This window comes from Solanum tuberosum, unplaced genomic scaffold, assembly GCF_000226075.1.
Source record: "Solanum tuberosum cultivar DM 1-3 516 R44 unplaced genomic scaffold, SolTub_3.0 scf00011, whole genome shotgun sequence".
In the NCBI taxonomy this organism is placed as follows: Eukaryota; Viridiplantae; Streptophyta; class Magnoliopsida; order Solanales; family Solanaceae; genus Solanum; species Solanum tuberosum.
The window spans coordinates 2,634,759-2,655,523 of NW_006238938.1; the positions used below are offsets into that span (position 1 = coordinate 2,634,759).

Here is a 20,765-nt window from a genome sequence, read left to right on the forward strand (position 1 = left end):
TGCTATATTTAGTATTATTCTTACACTATCAAACAACCTCTAAGAATAGTATACGAAAGAAGTAATTAATATTCTGCTAATATTTTAAAATGAAGAAGCAAAATAAAAATTATATTTATATTTATATTTATATATATATATAATAAAGGAGAGTAGTTTGCAATGTGGTTAAGCAAAGTGGTAAGCTATTGAAAAGCCCATTGGCAATTTTTAGGATAATTTTGAATTGTTAAATTTGAATTAAAAGTATAAATTTACATATTAGAGATAGTAATTATCATGGTAAAAGAGTTCTAATTGATCTCTTATTATAGTTTAACTATCCTATCAAGACACCTATTCCATCAAACTTAACATAAGTTCAGGAAAGTAGTTTTCCTCCTAATAATATGATAGTTATCTCTATTCACGCATGAATCATGTAATTTTTTGGAATTCTGTATTTAAATTTTAAAATTTGAGATAAACATAAGAAAATTTAATTAAATAAATATTCTGAATTTAATTGAAAGTGGTTAAGTTGATTTATTTTAAAAACTCAGAAATCACGATCCATTATCACTAAATTAATTTGTACATTATAAAAATTAAAGATAAAATTTTTAAATTAAAAATAAAAGATAAGTTCAATGCAATATTAGTCTAGCTATTTATCAAAATTTGTTGTGCACGCACGTACCTCCACTCCTCATTTTTGAAACGGAAAAGGGCCAAAAATATCACTGAACTATAGGAAAAGATTTAAAAATACCCTTCATTCACCTTTTGATCTAAAAATACCCTTCTACTCATCTTTTTGGTATAAAAATACCCTTCCATTCACCGACTTGACTCACTTGTACCTTTGAAACTAACAACTCTCCCTTTATTTTGCTTTTTTATAAATATTTATTGTGTCATTTTTTTGTTGGATGAATTATAAACCCCACCTCTACTAGATTATTTTTTACATAATTTATCCAAACCAAAATAATATACCTCTTCAGGACCCAAAAAAAAGTTCTAAGAAAATCTTGTAGTTTTTAGTACTAAAAAATTCAGAAATAGGAAAAATAATAAACATAATAAGGTTGTATAACACTATAGTTTCGATAATTGTGCTCCATAGCGATAGTTTCGTTCGCTATAGCAGGCTGCAATTTGTACATTTGATGCGTTTCTATATTTCACTTGCCCATTTGTATATTGCGCAATAAATGGGTTAAGTATATATAAATGTTGTGTTTATACATTAGGAATTTTTCAGATCTCCATTTATATATTTCGCATGCCAATATATAAATAAGGTATTTTATTGTGAATTTTCACAAATCATATACAAATAACTAGGGTAAGCATATACGAATTTTGGATTCATAAAATCAAAAACTGAATTACACAAAATTTTGATTTAGACAATCAGGCGAATTATATAATTTACGTGAATTATACAAATTAAACAAATAGCAAGATTTAAGGAAACTATGGTTGCGAATCACAATTTTCCAAAACATAGCATTTAATATCATTTAAATTTTTGTTATTCTGCACAATTTTCCCTTTTCAATATTAGTTGTACCTTTTTTTTAAAACGGAGAAGGGTCTAAATAGACCCCTCAACTATTTGAATTGGTACAAAATTACCCCCAATCCATCTTTCGGCCTTCAATTACCCCTGACGTTAACCTTTTGGATCAAAAATATCCTCCATGTAAACCTTTGGCTCATATTTGCCCTTATTTTTAACAACCCCTCTAAAGTAAAATTATTAAATATTTATTTATTTTGTTGCCTAATCTGATTGGTCTAAATCTAATCCCTTCTCAAATAAATAATGAAAACTACATATGATTCATATTTTGACCCAATAAGCTTGAAAATAATATTCAAAAAAATATTAATTTCATGATATCTTCCTATTAATCTATTTTAAATCAACCCCCAATTTATTATAACCCAATTCATAACTGGAGATCTAACTAAAATCGATATTCGCCCTGTTTGATTGTCAATCTAAAAAAAGATTAACATTGTTTATTAATATATAATTTTTCTATCAATTATCCAATTGTCTTGTTCATTTCCCTCTTTTTATTCTTTTTCATAATCTCTTATTCTTAATTAAGATATCAAGGATTCAAACTTGAAATGAACTTACATGTACATATTCTTTTAATTTGTATTATTTTCATGTTGTGTGGGGATAGCAAAAAAGGTTATTTTCGTTCTTTTATTTTGAATTTGGATACACGAAAAAGAAAATTACAGTATACGAACATAGTTGATTAATTAAATCGTCTTCTAGTGAACTAATTAATCATAAATGAATGTCGTTATTTTTCTCCCTTGTTTAATTTATCATTAGTAGAAAAAAAATTAAAATTTAAAATGGTGGACAAGATCCAAGAAGAAAAAAAGTGGGGAGAGGAAGTGATTGAGGGGGAGGGGGGGGGGGGGATAAGTAGTAGAGAATTTTTTTTTAAAGAAAATTACAATGGAACCCAAAATCAGGCCAAGCATACGAGCTCATATATTAAGTAATTCAAAATTATTTTTACGGTAAAGGGGCTAAAATGCCCTTAAACTATGAGATTTGGTATAAATTTACCCTCCATCCACCTTATGAGGGTGGGCATTTAGAAATAAGGGTATTTTTTAGCCAAAAGGTTGACGTCAGGGGTATTTGGAGACTGAAAGGGGGATGGAGGGTAATTTTGTACCATTTTCAAATAGTTATGAGGCATTTTAGGCCCTTCTCAGTTTTTATAATGTTTTGGGGTCATAAAGAAGGATATTGTTTTGACTTGGATAGATAATGGGGGGAAATCTAAAAAAAATGAAAAATATGTATTTGTTGTGGCTCCTTTTTTTTTTTTGGTTTTTGGGGGTCATGAAGAAGGTATATTGTTTTGGCTCGGATAAATTATGGGGAAATCTAAAAGAAAAACTTCTAAAAAATATCTTAAGTTATAACAATATATATTTCGAAAATTAAAAAAAAAAAAATGTTGCACATACTTTGTATATTCATTTAGACCAAAAAATTAATGTTGTAAGGATTAAAGTGATTTGATAATATTGTATTATCTTTCTTTAATTTTTTATTTAATGAAATTTGAATAGTTTTCTTTATTTTTACTATAATATTAAAAAAAAAATTAAAACTTACCTTTTGGATAAAGTTGCAACAAATACAGAAAAGGAAACTAACGTTTTGTCCTTGTATTATTATATTATTCCTATTTAGTCCTCGTGATATTCGATCAAGCGCACCCTCAATTAAGCAATGTATGTGATTTTAGACCTTTAACCAACCGACATCAAATAAAATAATGATTTTTTACATTGCAAAGGGGTAAATCAGGTATTTATATTTCTAATATGGTTATACTTCATTTATTCTTTCTTATAAAATATATTCATGTACAATCTTTTTTCTTTGCCGATTTGATTTTATTTTTGTTGTGTAAAGCAAAACATGTTTATTATTAATCTCAAATTTCTCTATATTAGTGTCTTCCAAATTTGTTAAAATTAGAACAAAAAAAGATCGGAGTGGTGGGGCAGGTTTACACAGTGTATAAGGGTTGGTATCATGGAAGCCATAGCACCAACCTTCTATGCAAGATCCAAAAGAAAGAGAAGAAGAAATGGAGATTAGCCCCACTTGCAGATAAAGAAGAAATCATTAACAAATGGCTAAAGATTGTCGCCATTCAAAATTAATTATACCTAAAAAATTGAATGAGAAGAATCTAAAAAAATATCACAAACAACAAACATTTGCTCTTTCTTGAGAAAGAATGCCAGAAAGAAAATGATTGATGAAGGGAAAATATTATTGAGGAAGACGATGAGAATTAGAGATACGGGAGAAACAAAACGAAGGCCTTTTTAAGTGTATGCAATTAAAGTAACATGAAATACCTAACTTGCCCCTCCGCAATTTAGCAGGCAGTTATTTTATTTGATGTCGGTAGTTGAAGGACTAAAATCCTACACGTTGCTTAATTGAAGGTTAAATGAGCTTAACCAAATATCACGAGGACTAAATTAGGATTAATACAATAACACAAGCCAAAATAATATATCTCTTCAAGACCCAGAAAAGAAGTTTTACAAAAATCTAGTAGTTTTTAGTATTTGTTGTACCCTTTCTTTTAAATTTATTTTTAAGTTTGTTTTGGGGTCATGAAATAGGATATTCTTTTGACTTGGATAAATTATGGGGGGAAATCTAAAAAGCTTTTGAAAAAATTAGTAGTTTTATGTATTTGTTGTGGCTCTTCTTCTTTTTTTTAGTTTTTTTGGGGGTCATAAAGGAGGCATATTGTTTTGGCTCAAACAAGGTGATCCCTTGTTACCTTTTTTTGTTCCTGATCACTATGGAGGGTTTAAGCAAAATGATAAAAATTGCTAACTTGAGAGGGTGGTTAAGGGGTTTTCATGTGGCCAGAGAAGGTGCTGAGAGACTAGGGGTCTGTTTGGAAGGGTGGACACCCTGGTAATTGGATTTGGTGTAATTACACTATCTGTCTTGTTTGGTTGTACAGGTAATTACTTGGACAGCAAATAATTTGTGTAATTGGCAGGGGGTAATTACACTCTACAATTCACAGGCAGAGGCTGTGAATTGCTGGTATTAACCTGGTTACTTTTTAATTACTTTTTTTTTTAATTCTATTTTTATTTTTTTGTTTTTAAATTTTTTTTACTTCTATTATTTTAAGTTCTATTTTTATTTTTATTATTCTAAAATTTTCTAAAAGTTTATTTTTTATTTTTATATTATTATATTTTCATTTTCTTCTCGTTCTCAACCTTACTTCACGTGATTCTATGTAATTTTTTTGTATTATCTATTTCTTTATGTCATGCTTATTTTCTCATTAGCATAATTTTATTAGTATTCTAATTTTTAAATTAAAATAGAATTTATTGTTAAGTAAGGTTATAGAATTACGTTTTCTTTTCTTTTTTTAAATCATATTTATGTATGCTATGTTGAAATTTGCTATAAGATTATTCTGTTAAACTTTTTGTTTTGAATTTATAACTTATATTATATTTTCAATTTCATTTGTTTTAGTAATATTGAATTTACATTGCAAGTCATTTTTTAATTAGACTTGATAGATTATCTTTTTGTCGAACATTTAATAATTTATGACATTTTATTTATATATTAATATTTTTATCAAACATGGATTTCACGATGTTCGTAGAAACTTCATACTTTTAGTTTTTATGATTAATTCAATTGAAATATATGAATTTGAAAAAATATAAATCAATATTTCTTTCATACTATTAGTTAAGAACATATGTTTATTAATTAATATAGTTTTAAAAAATAATATATATCTTAAATATTTAATTTAATATCATTTATAAAGTTTCTTATTTATCTAGTATAAATTTTGAATAATTAATTTTTATTTTTAAAATTTAATATAATTTTATGATTGCAATTGTGCATCCAAACACAACATGTGTAATTACAATGTGGCATCCAAACAAGGCATGTGTAATTACATTGTGGCAACCAAACAGGTCAGTGAATTACTAGACTGTGTAATTATTAGGCTGGTAATTACTACCCTAGTAAACACCAATTCCAATTACGAGGTGGGCTTTCCAAACAGACCCTAGAAGTGACACATTTGCAATATGCAGATGATACCCTGATTTTTTGTGATGCTGAGGAGGAACAACTGAAGTATCTAAGAGTGATTCTGGTCTTATTTGAAGGTATTTCTGATTTGCATATACATTGGAGGAAGCATGTGATGTATCTTATTAATGAAGTAAACAACATGAGTTGTTTAGCATCAATCCTGGGTGGTGAAATAGGGTTCTGCCTAATACATACTTGGGAATGCCTTTGGGGGGTAAATCCAAGTCCATAGACATATGGAATAGTGTGATTGAGAAGTGAGAGAAGAAATTGGCCAAGTGGAAGTCTCAGTAACCTTATTAACTAAGTACTTGATGTTTTGCCACCCTATATGATGTCCCTATTTCCTATCCCATCAGGGGTCATTAAGAGGTTGGATAGTATCAGAGGAATTTTTTGTGGCAAGGCAACAAAGAAAAGAAAAGCTTCCATTTGGTTAAATGGGAGGAAGTCATGACAAGCAAGAAAAATGGAGGGTTGGCAATAAAGAAACTGAAATTGCAAAGCAAAGCTCTTAATATGAAGTGGTTGTGAAAGTATGCAAGCAAAAACCAGATGCTATAGAGGAAAGTAATTGGAGCTAAATTTGAAGAAGAGGACAATTGGATAACTAAAGAAGTAACCACTCCTTATGGGGTTAGCCTCTGGAGGTCCATCAGAAGCTTGTGAAATGAAGTTAAAAGTAACTCAAAGGCAAAAGTAATGGATGGGAGCAAGACCAAATTTTGGAAGGACATTTGGCATTAGAAAGGCAGCATGGAAGATCTCTTTCCAGACATCTACAACCTAATCATGTTTCAATAAAGCACTATAGCAGATCTATGGTCATCACAAGGATGGAATTTCACGTTCAGAAGACAATTTAATGCTTGGAAAATAGTGAGTAGCTAAATTTTAAACATTGTGGACACTTCCACTAGACTACAGATAGGAGAGGATAAATTTTGGTGGATAGGAGCTGACAAAGGAGTGTTCAAAGTCAACAAAGCCGACAAGTTGATGGATCAGACAGATCAACAGTGGCCTTGGAAGCAAATATGGAAACGCAGAATCCCTCACAAAATCTCTTTTTTGTCTAGTTAATGGCTAAGGAAGCAGTCCTTACACAGGACAATGTTATGAAGAGGGGGGCTCCAGGTGTTTCCTATGTGGTGAAACATCTGAGATGGTTAAACATCTATTTTTACATTGCAAGTACACCCATCATCTTTGAAGAATATTCCTAAGCCTCAAAGGCATCTCCTGGACAATGCCCAGGAAGGTGCCTGAGGCATTACTATGCTAGAAGGAAGTAGGTGTACATGCTAAGGACAGCGGTAGATGGAGAGTTATCCCGGGGGCTATCTGGTGGGCTGTTTGAAGAAAGGAATTCAAGATGCTTTGAGCGCATAGAGAACAATGTGCAGAAAGTTAAACTAAACTGCATTTTACTTTTTATTTTTTGGTATAATCAGTAATACTCTAACGAGTATAAAACATCAATTATACAGACAGTTTCATTTGAGTATAACTGGTTACACCAAAAACATAACACAATGCAGTTTAGTTTAACCTTATGCACACTATTCTCTATGCTCTCAAAACACCTAGAATTCCCCTCTTTCCAGGTTGACCATCATAGAGTAGCAGAGATAATTCTCCATCTATCTCTGCTTTTAGCATGTCCTCATGCTTTCTCCCAGCTCGCCTCTGAGACTTTACTAGACATGGTCCAAAGATGCCTTTGAGACTTAGAAATATTCTCCATAGCTTCAGAGTGTAAGTGAAGTGTAGAAACAATGGTTCACTGTCTCATATGTTTCCTTACAAAGAAAACATCTTGAGCACAAAGTTATCCCTCTCTTCATCACATTGTCCTGAGCCAAAGTTGCTTCTTTGGCCAATAACCAGATGAAATAAGATATTTTGTAAGGTATCCTATTTTTCCAAATTTGCTTCCATAGCCAGTTTAGATTATGATTACTAGGTTTCCATCATCTTGTAAGCTTTGTTAACTCTGAATACCCTTTTGTTACCCCTACACCATAATATGTCCTCCCTAAGCTGAAGCTCATCAAACTCTCATAATTTCCCAGTCATTTAGCTGTCTCCTAAAGGCAAAGTCCCACCATTGTGGTGTCCATAAGACTGTTATGGATCTTTGTTGGAACAAAGCTAGATTGAAAACATCTGGGATAAAGCTTCCAAATTGCCTTTTTCATGCCATTCATCCTTCCAAAACATGATCTTTCTTCCATTCACCACTTTTTTCTTTGAGTTCTTCACCTCATCCCACATGTCTCTTATAGATCTCCATAAACTGACTCCATATGTATTAGTCACCACCTTTGTCATCCAACTGTCTTCCAGTTCATATACGACACTAATGACCCTGCTCCACAACAACTGATTGTCATTGGCATCTCTCCATAACCACTTCTTCCTCAAAGCTTTGCTTTGAAATTCCAGATTCTTCACCCCCAAGCCCTCATTCTTCTTAGTGGTCATCACAGATTTCCCTTTTACCAAGTGGTACCCTTTCTTTTCTTTGTTTCCCTACCACAAAAACTCTCTCCTAATGTTGTCCAAACTTTTGATAACCCCAGGTGGGATGGGAAATATAGACATCATATAAGTTAATAAATCATCAAGAACTGAATTGATGAGAGTCAGTCTTCCTCCAAAGGAGAGGTATTGAGTTTTCCACCTAGCTAACTTTTCTTCACACTCTTCTATCACACTATCCCATATTTCTATAGATTTAGATTTAGCCCCAAAAGTAGCCCCTGGTCTGTTGGCAGGCTGCCAACTTCTCCACCAAGTATAGTAGCTAGCCAGTTTATGTTGGTGACTTCATTTATAGGGTACATTAGGCTCCTTCTCCTGTTGATAAGCAAACCAGATATTCCTTCAAACAACACAATAATTACCCTTAAATACTTCAGTTGTTCTTCCCCATCCCCAGCACCACAAAAAATAAGAGTATCATCTGCATATTGAAGGTCTGTCGCTTCCATGTTGTCACTTGGCAACTTCTAACCTTCTGATCCATCCTCTTAGGTTGGTTGTCTTGATCATTATGTTTAGTCCCTCCATTGCTAATAGGAATAGAAAAGGTGACAGAGGATCACCTTGTCTAAGCCCTCTCTGCGTTAGAAAGCAACATGTTGGGGAACCATTCACAAGTACTGAAAAACCCACTGTTGAGATGCAATAATTTATCCTCTTCGGTCATTTCTGTCCAAAACCCATCATTTCTAGAAGATTTAGAAGGTAACTCTAGCACACATGGTCATAGGCTTTCTCAATGTCCAATTTACAAAGAATACCAAGCTTCTTTTGCTTAAGTCTTGAATCTACAACTTCATTAGAAACCAGGGCAGCATCCATGATTTGTCTCCCCTTTATGAAGGACATTTGTTGGGAATCTACTAGTTTGTCCACCACTCCTTTCAATCTCTCAGTCAAGACTTTGGAAATCAGTTTGTAGATACTGCCAATCAAGCTTATAGGCCTAAAATCTCTTAGCTCTTTTGCTCCTTTCTTCTTAGGGATTAGTGCTATGAATGTTGCATTATAGCTCTTCTAAAAAAATTCCTTGATCATAGAAGTTTTGAAAATTATCCATGATGTCCTGCTTTACCACCTCCCAGCGTTTCACGAAAAATCCCATAGTGAACCCATCAAGGCCAGGAGCTTTATCTACTGCACATAATTTTAGGGCTCATTAAAACTTCTTCTTCATCAAAACTATTGTGACATTTTGCCCTCTTCTGTTAGGATTGGGAGTTACATATTTTGGCAAATAGGTCTCCACTGATTGGTTTCCGTATACAAACTTTTATAATAATCAACAATTTCATTTTGAATTCTATGTGGATCTTGAGTGATTGCTCCATGAATCATGAGTTAGTCTATGTTGTTATACCTTCTGTGAGCATTAGCCATCTTGTTAAAAAACTTTGTATTCTTGTCCCCTTCCTTCAACCAAAGAGCTCTTGACTTTTGTCTCCAAGATATCACTTCCTTCTTTAACAGTTCTTCATATTTAATAAGCAATTGAGCCTTTTTGGTCGATTCCTCTTCAGTGAGAGTTCTATCTGCCCTATATGCATCTAAAATTGCCAGTAGATCCAACAATCTCTTCCTCTTATTACCAAGTTCCCACTTCCCCCCTTTTGCCATTCCTTGAGTTTAATTTAAGAACTTTTAGCTTACACACCAAGATGTAGTTTGGTTTGCTTGTGTAGTTGAAAGAGCTCCACCATCATGTGACTTTGTCAATGAACCCTTCTAACTCTAACCACCAATTTTCGAATTTGAAATAATTCTTTTTCCTCTCCCAAGAACCTCCTATTAGGGCTATTGGAATATGATTCGGCTCAGTCTTTGAAGTGGGATTTGTTTCAAATTATTGAAACTGTCATCCCACTCCTTGGACAATAAGAATCTATCAATTTTGGATGCTATTCCTTGTTGATCACCTTTGAACCAAGTGTATGTAGCATCATCCAATTGTAAATTAATTAAATCCATGTCTTCAATGAAATCTAAGAATTCCTTCATAACCCTTTGTTCTCCTTATGTAATTCTTTTTTCCGAGTGAAATCTTGAGACATTAAAGACCCCACAGATGGCCCATGATCCTTCTAGTAAGCCCTTCACAGAGCCCAGTTCTTCCCATACCAATTTCCTTTCTTTGTAGCAGTTTGGTACGTACACATTTGTTATGTGACAATTAAAATTTTGGAGTTGTGATTCAAACTTGCATTTGATAGAGTATGTGCCAATTTCAAGCACCTCACCCTTCCAAGCCCTTTCATCCCACAATAAGATGATCCCCCTCTTGTTCCGTTTGCTTCCAATGCAGCATGTCTAATCCATCTCCCTCCCCAAACTTGTTTAACCACCTCAACAACATTCCCTTCCAATTTTGTCTCTTGCAGACAGATAATATCCGCCTTCCATCCCATTATAAGATTGTTTACTAATCTCCTCTTATCTCTATTATTCAACCCCATAACATTCCAAGACATTAGTTTGAAATTCATCAAGCACTAGAGCTAGTGAGCCTCCCCATGTTCCTCTTCCCAGAACTCTTGAATTTAACATCAAAAGCTACAAGATACTTTAATTGTTGTGCACCCTTGATCTTTATCTTCTTAATTTCCACATCCAGCTCCATTCTCCTTACTTGTCTACAACTATCAATCTGCATTAGTAGTTCAGTAGCCTCCTCTTCGTACCCTTGGAAATCAATCCCAAAAATTCTCCCTAGTCTGATCAAATTTTGTTGAACACAGTTGGAAGTGTCTCTTTCATTTTCCTTTGTGATATGATGTTGTTGCATCACTATAGGATCCACCTCCTCCACCCCCAAATTCACAATTGTTGTGTCCGTGCACTATGATGTTATTCCACTACTACTTGTGTCTGCTCTAAGAAGCTCGCAATTTCTCTCTTCTTGCTGATCTTTTTTCCTCACCTGTTTCCATCGAGGGTTCCCCATTGGTGTTAACCATAATCCACAAAACTGTCTCTGCCTAAGAATTTCTCTGTTCTTCAATGGGCACTGCTGCATGTAGAGACATGTGTGTTGATATGTCATCTCCAAAGAGTTTTACCTTCTGGCTTTGGTTTCTCCTTCTTTTTCTCTTTGGAAATTATTTGTTATAACAAGCCCAGCCAGATCTGGGCCTTTTAGCATTTTTCTTGGTTGTTTCCCATTAGGCCTGTGTACATGGCCCATGTCAGATAATTCCTTTAACTATAATTCCTTTAACTGACTCATGTGCCCTTCACATATGATGTGAGAATTGGCTCTCCCAATTGTCGCTAGCTTGCTGTCCACGTGCCTACTCCAATCAAAATCCCTAAATTGAGGGGATTCCCATACATCATCACAGGAAGATCTGCTGGTTAATACCCATCTCATGGTAGAAAGACGCTTCTTCTCCGGCGGCTGTAATTTCTTTTTACAATGACAATTCGAACATAGGTTTTCATTCCACCCAGATCAGAAAGTGGAAGATAACTCCTTTATGTGCCTTTACTACTTCCTTTAATATGCTTCTCCCATTATTTCCCACCAGAGTTTGAGCCCACTTCATATGATTCTTGAGTTCTATTTCCTTCTCTGTAGTAATCCAACCCCCATAGACCTCGCCTATTTCTTGAAATATTGACCAAAGGTGTCATGGAATTCCCACAACCCTAATCCAGGTTTCCTTAACTTCAGAAACTACGAGTGTACATCTTGTAGTTGGCTTCCACCATTCAAATTAGAATTCTTCCATCTCCACTGGCTTTATCTGGTCTGTTCTGTCATGAATCTGTTTGGGAATTCAAACAAGAAATCTCGCTGCTCAATTCATATATATTGACTCCAAAAGCCTTGTCCAATTTGAAGATGACCACCTTCAAATATCAACCAGAGTTGGTCTTCCCTTTGTCTCCTCTCCGTGCAAAAACCAACTAAGCATCTCTCGAGCAACTCATTATCATATAGTTGTATTTTAACAGACATCTCAATCTTTCCTTCCTTGTAACTGACCTCAGCATCACATAGGTTCCTTGACTGCCATTTACTCTCTTGTAGAGCTCTCACATAAGGGTAGTCGGCAGACGTCACCCTAGAGAGTGAAATTTCCTTCTTCTTCTGGCATTTAATGAACTTATCAAATCTTAAAAGCAATATCCAACCACCCAGCATTTAGTGCTTGTTCGGGGATGATTAGGCATGTACGACCTCCTCCATTTAGAGATATGATGCTTATAAATCTCCCATACTCATTGTTTTTCCTCGTGCAAAAAAGCTCAGCTTTGCGTTCTGCCAACTTCCATCTTCTACTTTCCTTCTTATTGTCCTTTGATGCTTCCTTTAGACAGAAACATAGCCACTCCATTGCCTTCCTACTCAATGATGACCTACACATCATCTTCCTACTCCTTTCTACCCACTTGTACCACTACCACTTCACAGCATCCCAGCTGGTGATGTCGAAAGACTTGAAACCAGCATTAAAGTAAATAATATTTTCCACAATCTTAGAATTTCAAGGGTGTTTGAACTATAACCACAGTGGGTGGCTATTAGTGGCTTATAAGAAAAGGGCAGACTCCGACTAAGGTTGTCGGAGAGGAGGGCTTCTACTCTCCTAGGAAGTAGGAGAGAGAAAGGTCAATGGGAATCATGCCTAGGAGAAATTTGAATTTTGGTTAATAGTTAGCATACTTCTAAGTTCCACACACACACACCTTTAGTGACATATAAGAGATGTAAGTTTTTTTTTTCTTCTTCTCTTTTTATGTTTAATTATTTTCAGATTTAGAGTTTTCTTATCTTGAAAGAACTTTTTTGTGATAGTTCATTCACAAAGGTATTGATTAATCTTTCTTTAAATGCATTGTACTATTTTTGTCGTAACATTTGGTGTAGCATAGTGGCTAAAAAATTTCATTCAATATCTTAGAAGCACTGCGCATCTAAAAGATTGTCTTGTGTTATGTTATTTTGTTATTTATTTTTTTTCTTTTTCCTTTGGTATACTAACTTATGTGGCTATTATGATTGCATGTATATTTTATTTATTTTATATCTATCTATATATACAGTATTTTATTATTTGATGTACTCTTTCACTCATACTTTATTTACTAACAAAATTATTGAAATGATAGTTCTTAACGAAATTGAACGGCAAGTTCCACCCCGGAAGAGTTCTAATAAGTAGTATTTTATTTAAAAGCGTCTTAATTTTATATATCCATCCAATAGTATCAATCTGGTCTAATTAGAAATCATATTGAAATTAAATTATTATCACAAAAGTAATCATTTTACTGAATTTAAATAATCAGGTAAATGATGATTTAAGTTAATTCTTCTATTTAATATAAAACAGGCCACCACAATGGTTTTAGAATTTAAAAGGAATGAAATAAAGAATTTGAATAGAAATTAAAAAAAAAACTAACTTATATCTAAATGGAAAGAGTATATTATGGAATTGATAAAAACAAAATTTGAATAAAAAGATAGACTTTTTGAATAAACATAAAAATTCGAATTTAAAATAGAACTAAAAGATAAAATATTTAAATTTCGAATCAATATATTTCCTAAGAATCTAAAAGTTGGACTACACTATAAGAAATATATTTCCTAAAGATAGCTTAGATGTTTGATATAATATTATCCCCTTTTTATTGTCTTATCTGAAATTGGTTTAAAAATAAATTATCTTGAATGATGTTAACTTTTTTATAGGACTATCTAGATAGGCATGCTCATGATAAGAAAAGGATAAATAGGATTTAAAATTTTGATTTTTGAAATATATATTATTTTTTAAGAATATATTATTGACTTGATTTTCAATTTTGTGTTTAATTGAAATTTGAATTGGAATAATGAGCTCCATCCTTTTGTCAAGTACAATTAATAGTATTTGTTATAGAATTTTAAACCATAACCACTTCTAGTAGACTAGATTATATTGGAGTCTTCTTCTAATATATATTTCATTTTATCATCTTTGTTATGCATAACAAAACTTATCAATTTTAATTTCACGTTATACAAAATTTATCTATAATAAAATGTAAGTAAATAAAAAACTAACCAATATCTCTATTTATATTTTGCAATTATACGAAATTAATTTAAAATAATAGCCAACTAACAACTCTATTTATATTTTGTAATGACACCAAGTTATAATTAAAATAAAATATGATAGATAAATCTATATAATGGGGAAATTTTGAGCAATGGAATAAAAGTTTTGAAATAAATCTTATTTCCTGAAAATATGAAAAATACATATTTAATTATATTATATTAAAAACAAACAATTAGTAAGGAGTTTAGGGTTTTTTTTTTAAACGGGTAACATTAAGTAAGGATTTTAGGTAAAGTGGCAAGCTATTAAAAAGTTACATAATAGTTAGATAATATACAAATTATTGTCCATAATTAAATTGAAGAGATGTGAACATAAAATAAAAATTAATAACTCACTAGTAAACAAAATAAATATATTTGTTTTATATTAATAAGAAGAGCATTTGATAATTATAGTAAGTCAAGTGATAAGCTAATACATTATCAAGAAAAAAAATTCCTTATCAAAAAAGTGATAAGCTAATAAAAACCAATACTAACAATCTAATAATTTTAAATGGTAAATAATATAATAAAGAAAAATATGAAATGTAAAAGTTATTTGACAATCGCATGACTATAGAATTGGTTATGGGGGTGGGGAGCAGGGGAAGGAGGGAAATAGATTTAATCAACGAACAATACAATAATTGGACTTCTGTAAGGTCTTATGATTTAACATGCTCAAATAAGATATCGCAATCTAAAATGATTAGAAATAATATTTTAATAATATCCATGCATACATATACTAGTTGCACAAAGTAACAACTATTTTTTCTCGTTCTCCCATGATATTTTAAATATAAAAAGGATATTTTCAAGAAACAGAGGAAGTTTGAGCCTTGAACAAGTTTTGGCATAATAGTAGCAAGATATGTACAAATTTATTAAGCAAACTGCAGATTAATTGGAAGAACATAGAGCACAAATTCATTAAGCAGATAGCAAATATGTTGGAAGAACATAGGAAGAAACTAAGGATATAAGGAGGACACACCTTATTTAAGTAATTCATTTGGGTAAGAACACACACAATGACAATCAAAGTAAATGCCCAAGTCTGTGGATATATTAGCTGATTTGTTCCTGATAATGTCAATTTCAAAGCAATTCCAAGTGCTTTGACACTCATAACCTGTCACAGCAAAGCTGAAATCTCAATAAGAAAAATACATGTAGGAAATAGGACAAACACAAATACACAATTCTTTTTTTAGAAAGATACAAATACGCAATTAATTGGAAGAACCAAAGCAGGAAAGGAACAGTTACATACCGATAAAGAACCCATTAGTGAGCACACTCCTATATAAAACATAATGTGTGTTTGCCCATATTGGGGAAGATAGTGGAATATAAGAATTAGGACAGCTATTATCACCACCACTGCGTAGAGGAGAAAAGCTGCAGCAGATTTGAAAAATGTTAAGCTTCAGAGATCAGGTAGAAAAGGAGAAGGAACAAACACCATCAACAATATGAACAAAGAAACTACCTGGTTCAGTAGCAAGATCCCACACTTCCTTCACAGATTGAATCTCACGTTCTTGTGGAGCATGCAGCACTATTGTGGTGGACCCAACAACACATAAAGCACAACCTAAAATTCCAAAGGTATGTAGCTTCTCTCTCAAAATAATACGTGCGAGCACAGCACTGTGGTTTACACACAAACTCGTCAATAATCAAACCATAAAGTTGGAACTCTGAATGAGTTAAAACTTTTACCATACCTGATAATAATACTGAGTGCACCAAGAGGAGTGACTAAAATAGCAGGGGCAAATGCATAAGCAGCAAAATTAGCAACCTCTCCAACAATCACTGTTGCAATGCAGCAAGCAGTCAGAGTTCTATCTTCAAGAATCAGACCCCAGCAAAATATTCATATCTAGACACACTTGCCGGAAAACAAAATAATCAGATCCAAGTACAATGAGAAAGAGAAAGAAATGATTGAATAATTTAAATATGAAGCAATTTTTTATTGGAGACTGTATACATCATATGTCCACAAAATGTCACAAGAGATAAAGTCAAACACAGTTTATCTTCAGTCTTACACTTGTATAGATATTTCAATTATAAGTCAAGAGTTTTGACAGATACTAGGTACACATAGGAAACATGCCGATCCTGTATAAAAGACCTACTCTCCCAAATAAGTACTAACAAGTAGCAGCATCTTCTTTCGGAACTCAATTCTCCTTTTAACTAGGTACACCAAATAATGTCAACTTTACCATTCTATGTTTTGTTTCTTTTTAGTAAGAAATACAAGAGAAATGGTACCAGATTTTGGTCAACCAAACTTCAAGTAATGTCAATGGAACCATTACTTTCTGAAAGAAACAGTTGAATTCCAAGTCCATGCAGATCTTGTCAACGTTAACAGAAAAGTAAAGCGGCATTAACATGATGTTTAGGGGAAGAAAGAATTTTCACGAGTTTAATGGGAGAAAAAGGAATTAACATAATTTATTAAGGTTAAGAAGAGATCAAATGGGCAGCCGTAACTAATGCCTCATCAAGTGACTGCCTCTCTCCAACTTGTCCACTATAAGCCATGCCAAATCGCCAACCCTTCTGCGCCTTCCTTCTTATTCTCTGCTAGGAGCCCTCTTTCCGAAAGCAGCATTGTGATTCCCCCTCGCATCACCTCATATTAGGAAAGGAAGAAACATGGAGCAGCACAGAATAGGATAATTTCATTTTATCATCAAAGAAATAAGCAAATTGAAGGTCTTAGACAGTGTAGGAATCTCTTCATGAACTAGAGAACAAGTCTTATGACAAAGGGGTAAATTACATGGACAAGAGAACCCTTGAATAGTAACTTTCATGGCATAGGATAGTCAGATTTTTATGGCAAGACATGGAATATTTTTCTTTTTATGACAAAGGAACACTTGAATAGTAACTTGCATGGCATAGGATAGTGGTATTTCTAGGCAAGATACGGGTAGACAAAAGATGGTGGCCTTAAAAGAAGAAATTGGATTTTAATGGTAAATTATGGTGAGGTAAAATGTCTAGAAGGCTTAATGTGTACAAAAACAATTCTTTTTCTTATGGGAAATTATGGTGATGTAAAATGGTTAGAAGGTTTAATGATTTGTGCAAATTTTTGTTTTCTCTAATCTACAACTATTCATTATACTTGTTTTTGAACCTAGAGTTATTTTTCAGTCTCCTATTTTCTGCTCTTGTGAAATATCTTTTGCTATGTGGTGATTCTTCTTCAATATGACCTTCTCTTTTCCTATGATGACCCAATCGCTCGTTTTGAGTTCTATAACCCTTTCCCCCAATTTGAGACTACCCATCCGAATTTGAGACATCTCGTAGGTTCATTTAGTGACTTATGACTTGCTGGTATGAGTAACACGGGTCTCGAGGGGATCGGATGCGTTTTGGAACACTTGAACCTAAACTAGTGACTTGAAGTTCTTAGAGTTGGACCTATGTTGCTCAGACTCTTAAAAAATATCGACGGGTGCGTGTCGGATCCTCCAAAGGTAGTGCACTTTTGAAGAATACGATACGGGTGCGGCAACATTTTTGGAGGGTCCAAGCAACATAGGAGTTGACCAAAGTCAACATTATGAGAAATACGCTTGGATTTTTTATTTGAAGATTTTAATAGGTTGCTATGATGATTTTGGACTTGTGTGTATGTTTGAATTGGGGCCCGAGAGGCCCAGGTGAGGTTTGATGATATGGCATGAGAATTTGGCGTTTATTGTGATGACCCGCCATGTCATCGCGCCACATAGGCACCCTGTGGCATAAAATTGTCCATGTAGCTTACATGAAGGCTATTTCATAGTAGAAGGTTCTAGAGATATGTGGAGAATTCATTTGAAAGACCTTAGAATTCCATGCATTTACATGGAAAGTCCTTAGAACATTCTAGTAGTGTACAATATTCTAGAATGGGGGATTATTTGTATATATGTAGGGACATTCTAGTTGTAAATGTTTGGCATAAAACATTAAAAAAAAAAAAGTAGCGTCAACGATCCGAACTGTAATACACTTTTGCATTGTCAAAGACCATGTGAATTCAGAACAAACCATAAATCCACACAAATGATTTCAAGATTTGGGAATGAAGATTATAACTTACAAAAATTGAGGGTCGGGAACAAAGTCACAAGGACATTGGGCATGACCATTCGTAATATATTTTATGTAGTTTCTTAGGAAAATTCAAAAAGGGTAAATTCTTTGTCAAAAGAGATGTCGCATCTAAAGACAGTTGTTTTTCCGATCTATATGGTTATCATTTGTTAATGACATATTGGAGAAGAAAGCAAAGATTTCTAAATCTCTATATTCTATTTTTATTACTCTTTTTGTTAAAATTTGAATGTAATTTTGATTATCATATATATTAGTTGCAAATGCCAGATGATCATTCATTGCCTTCCCAAAGCAGATCACAATACTAAGGTTCAACTCTTCATTTTCGATTCAATTTTTTATGTATTGATTATTTCTCTTTCTACCACTTAATAATGGCTATCCTAATAAAATTTTAAAATTTAAATCTATCCTTTTATATAACTTTCAATATGACAGACCATGATAGATGCATTGAACAAAGTTAATATTTAACTTATCTGGGAAACATTTTAAGTAATATATGACCCTTCGGGGTGGCCCAGTGATTTGGGCTTGGGACTTCCATGTTGAAGGTCTCAAGTTCGAAACCCCTAGCCAGCGAAAGCAAGGGGTTTGCCTTCTGGGTCGAGCTCGTCGCACCGGGCTTGCCTAGTGCGGGTTACCTCTCCTACATGGTTTGCGAGCTGTTGCATAGGTGTGGGGGTTTTACCCTATGCACACCCAAAGAGTAGCGGTTGCGGTTTCCCTTGTCATCAAAAAAACATTTTAATGAATATGTGACTTATAGTTAAAAGGAAAAAAGTTCAATGTATTTGATGTCTGTGATTTGTCTTATATTTATTACTATATGTTAATCAATCGAGTTATTAAAATATCCACAATTATTTTGTCTCAAATATACTTATTCTACTAATAATTTTCTACCGTGGACAAATGACGGGTGTGATTTGGTTGATATATTGGAAGAAATGAAGGTGTAGCTTTGGATCTTTTTTTTTTTTTTTTGATGAAGTAAGAAGAATGTCATTAACAAAGCATCAAGCAGATGCACAGATTACAAAAGAAAGAAATATCAGCTCCCAAAAAGGCAAAAAAAAGCTATCTAAACAGCTAACAGCAGAGATCTATGGAGCTGATAAATTCTAGGAAAGAATCGACACTAAGTACAGGAGAGAGATTAACCCAACCAAAAAGAGTAATCAAACATCTTGCTTTAAAGGTAGAGATGGGAGTTGGGGTGCCATCAAAACATCTTTTGTTCCTCTCCGTCCATAAGCACCACAAAATACAGGCTGGAACCAAAGACCAGATCTGCTTGACGGACTTCCCAACTTTCCAAGAACTCCAACACACAAAAACCTCTCTCAATGATCTTGGCATGACCCAAGTGAGTCCAAAAAGTGAGAAGAACATGTTCCATAGGCCTGTTGCAACTGTGCAATGAAGGAACAAGTGATTAATAGATTCTGAGTTGCACAAGCACATGTAGCATCTGTTGACTATTTGGAATTTCCTCCTCATGAGATTATTCTGAGTCAAGCAAGAGTCTTTTAGAGTAATCCAACTGAAACAAATAACTTTAGGTGGCAACTTAGTTCTCCAGATTAATTTCCATGGCCATTGATCAATTACGGTCTTCTTGGAGCTTTGTTGAAGGTAGCATGCTTTAACTGTGTAGGATCCATCCCTGCTATGTCTCCAGATAAGTTTGTCCCTGCGTTGACTGTTGATTGCACTAGTCTGAATGGTGGCCATAAGGCTAAAAACCTCTTCCAACTCCCAGTCATTAAGATTTCTCCTTAGGATCAGATTCCACACATTGTCTTCCCTGTACTGCAAGATGGTTGAGTCTGGATGAGATGCAATCTGGAAAATGCTTGGGAAAGCATTCATTAGAGGAGTGTCTCCTAGCCAAATATCTTTCCAAAACTGAATATGTTCCCCATTTCCCACCATAAGTGAGGCATCACTGAAGAATATTTCCCACAGTTTCCTTATATCTCTCCAGACCCCCGTGCCATAAGAGGTACTGACTTTATTAGAGCACCAATGACTATCACTACCATACTTTGCTTGGATCACTTCCTTCCACAAGCCAGCCGCCTCTTGATTGTATCTCCAGTGCCACTTCAATAGCAAACACTTGTTATGTAAGGCCAAGTCTTTTATCCCCAATCCTCCATATTGTTTTGGCAAAGTGACTTTGGCCCATTTAACAAGGTGAATTTTGTGGTCCTTGTTGTTGCCTTCCCAGAGAAAGTCTCTCCTGATTTTGTCAAGTCGCTGTTTCACCTTAGCTAGCATAAGGAGTAAGCTCATAAAATAGGTGGGAAT

The 20,765-nt window shown here is 33.7% G+C and overlaps 1 protein-coding gene across 1 annotated transcript in view; it reads right to left on the bottom strand.

The window, feature by feature from the left end:
- The window catches only part of LOC102592728 (probable magnesium transporter NIPA4), a 43,959-nt gene that overhangs the window by 13,537 nt on the left and 9,657 nt on the right, over positions 1-20,765 (bottom strand). The window contains exons 3-6 of the mRNA XM_006339904.2: positions 16,037-16,127; positions 15,799-15,959; positions 15,580-15,707; positions 15,301-15,438 (exon numbers count right to left, since the gene is read on the bottom strand). Of these exons, the coding sequence (XP_006339966.1) occupies positions 15,301-15,438; positions 15,580-15,707; positions 15,799-15,959; positions 16,037-16,127 (518 nt within the window). The remainder of the gene's footprint in view (positions 1-15,300; positions 15,439-15,579; positions 15,708-15,798; positions 15,960-16,036; positions 16,128-20,765) is intronic.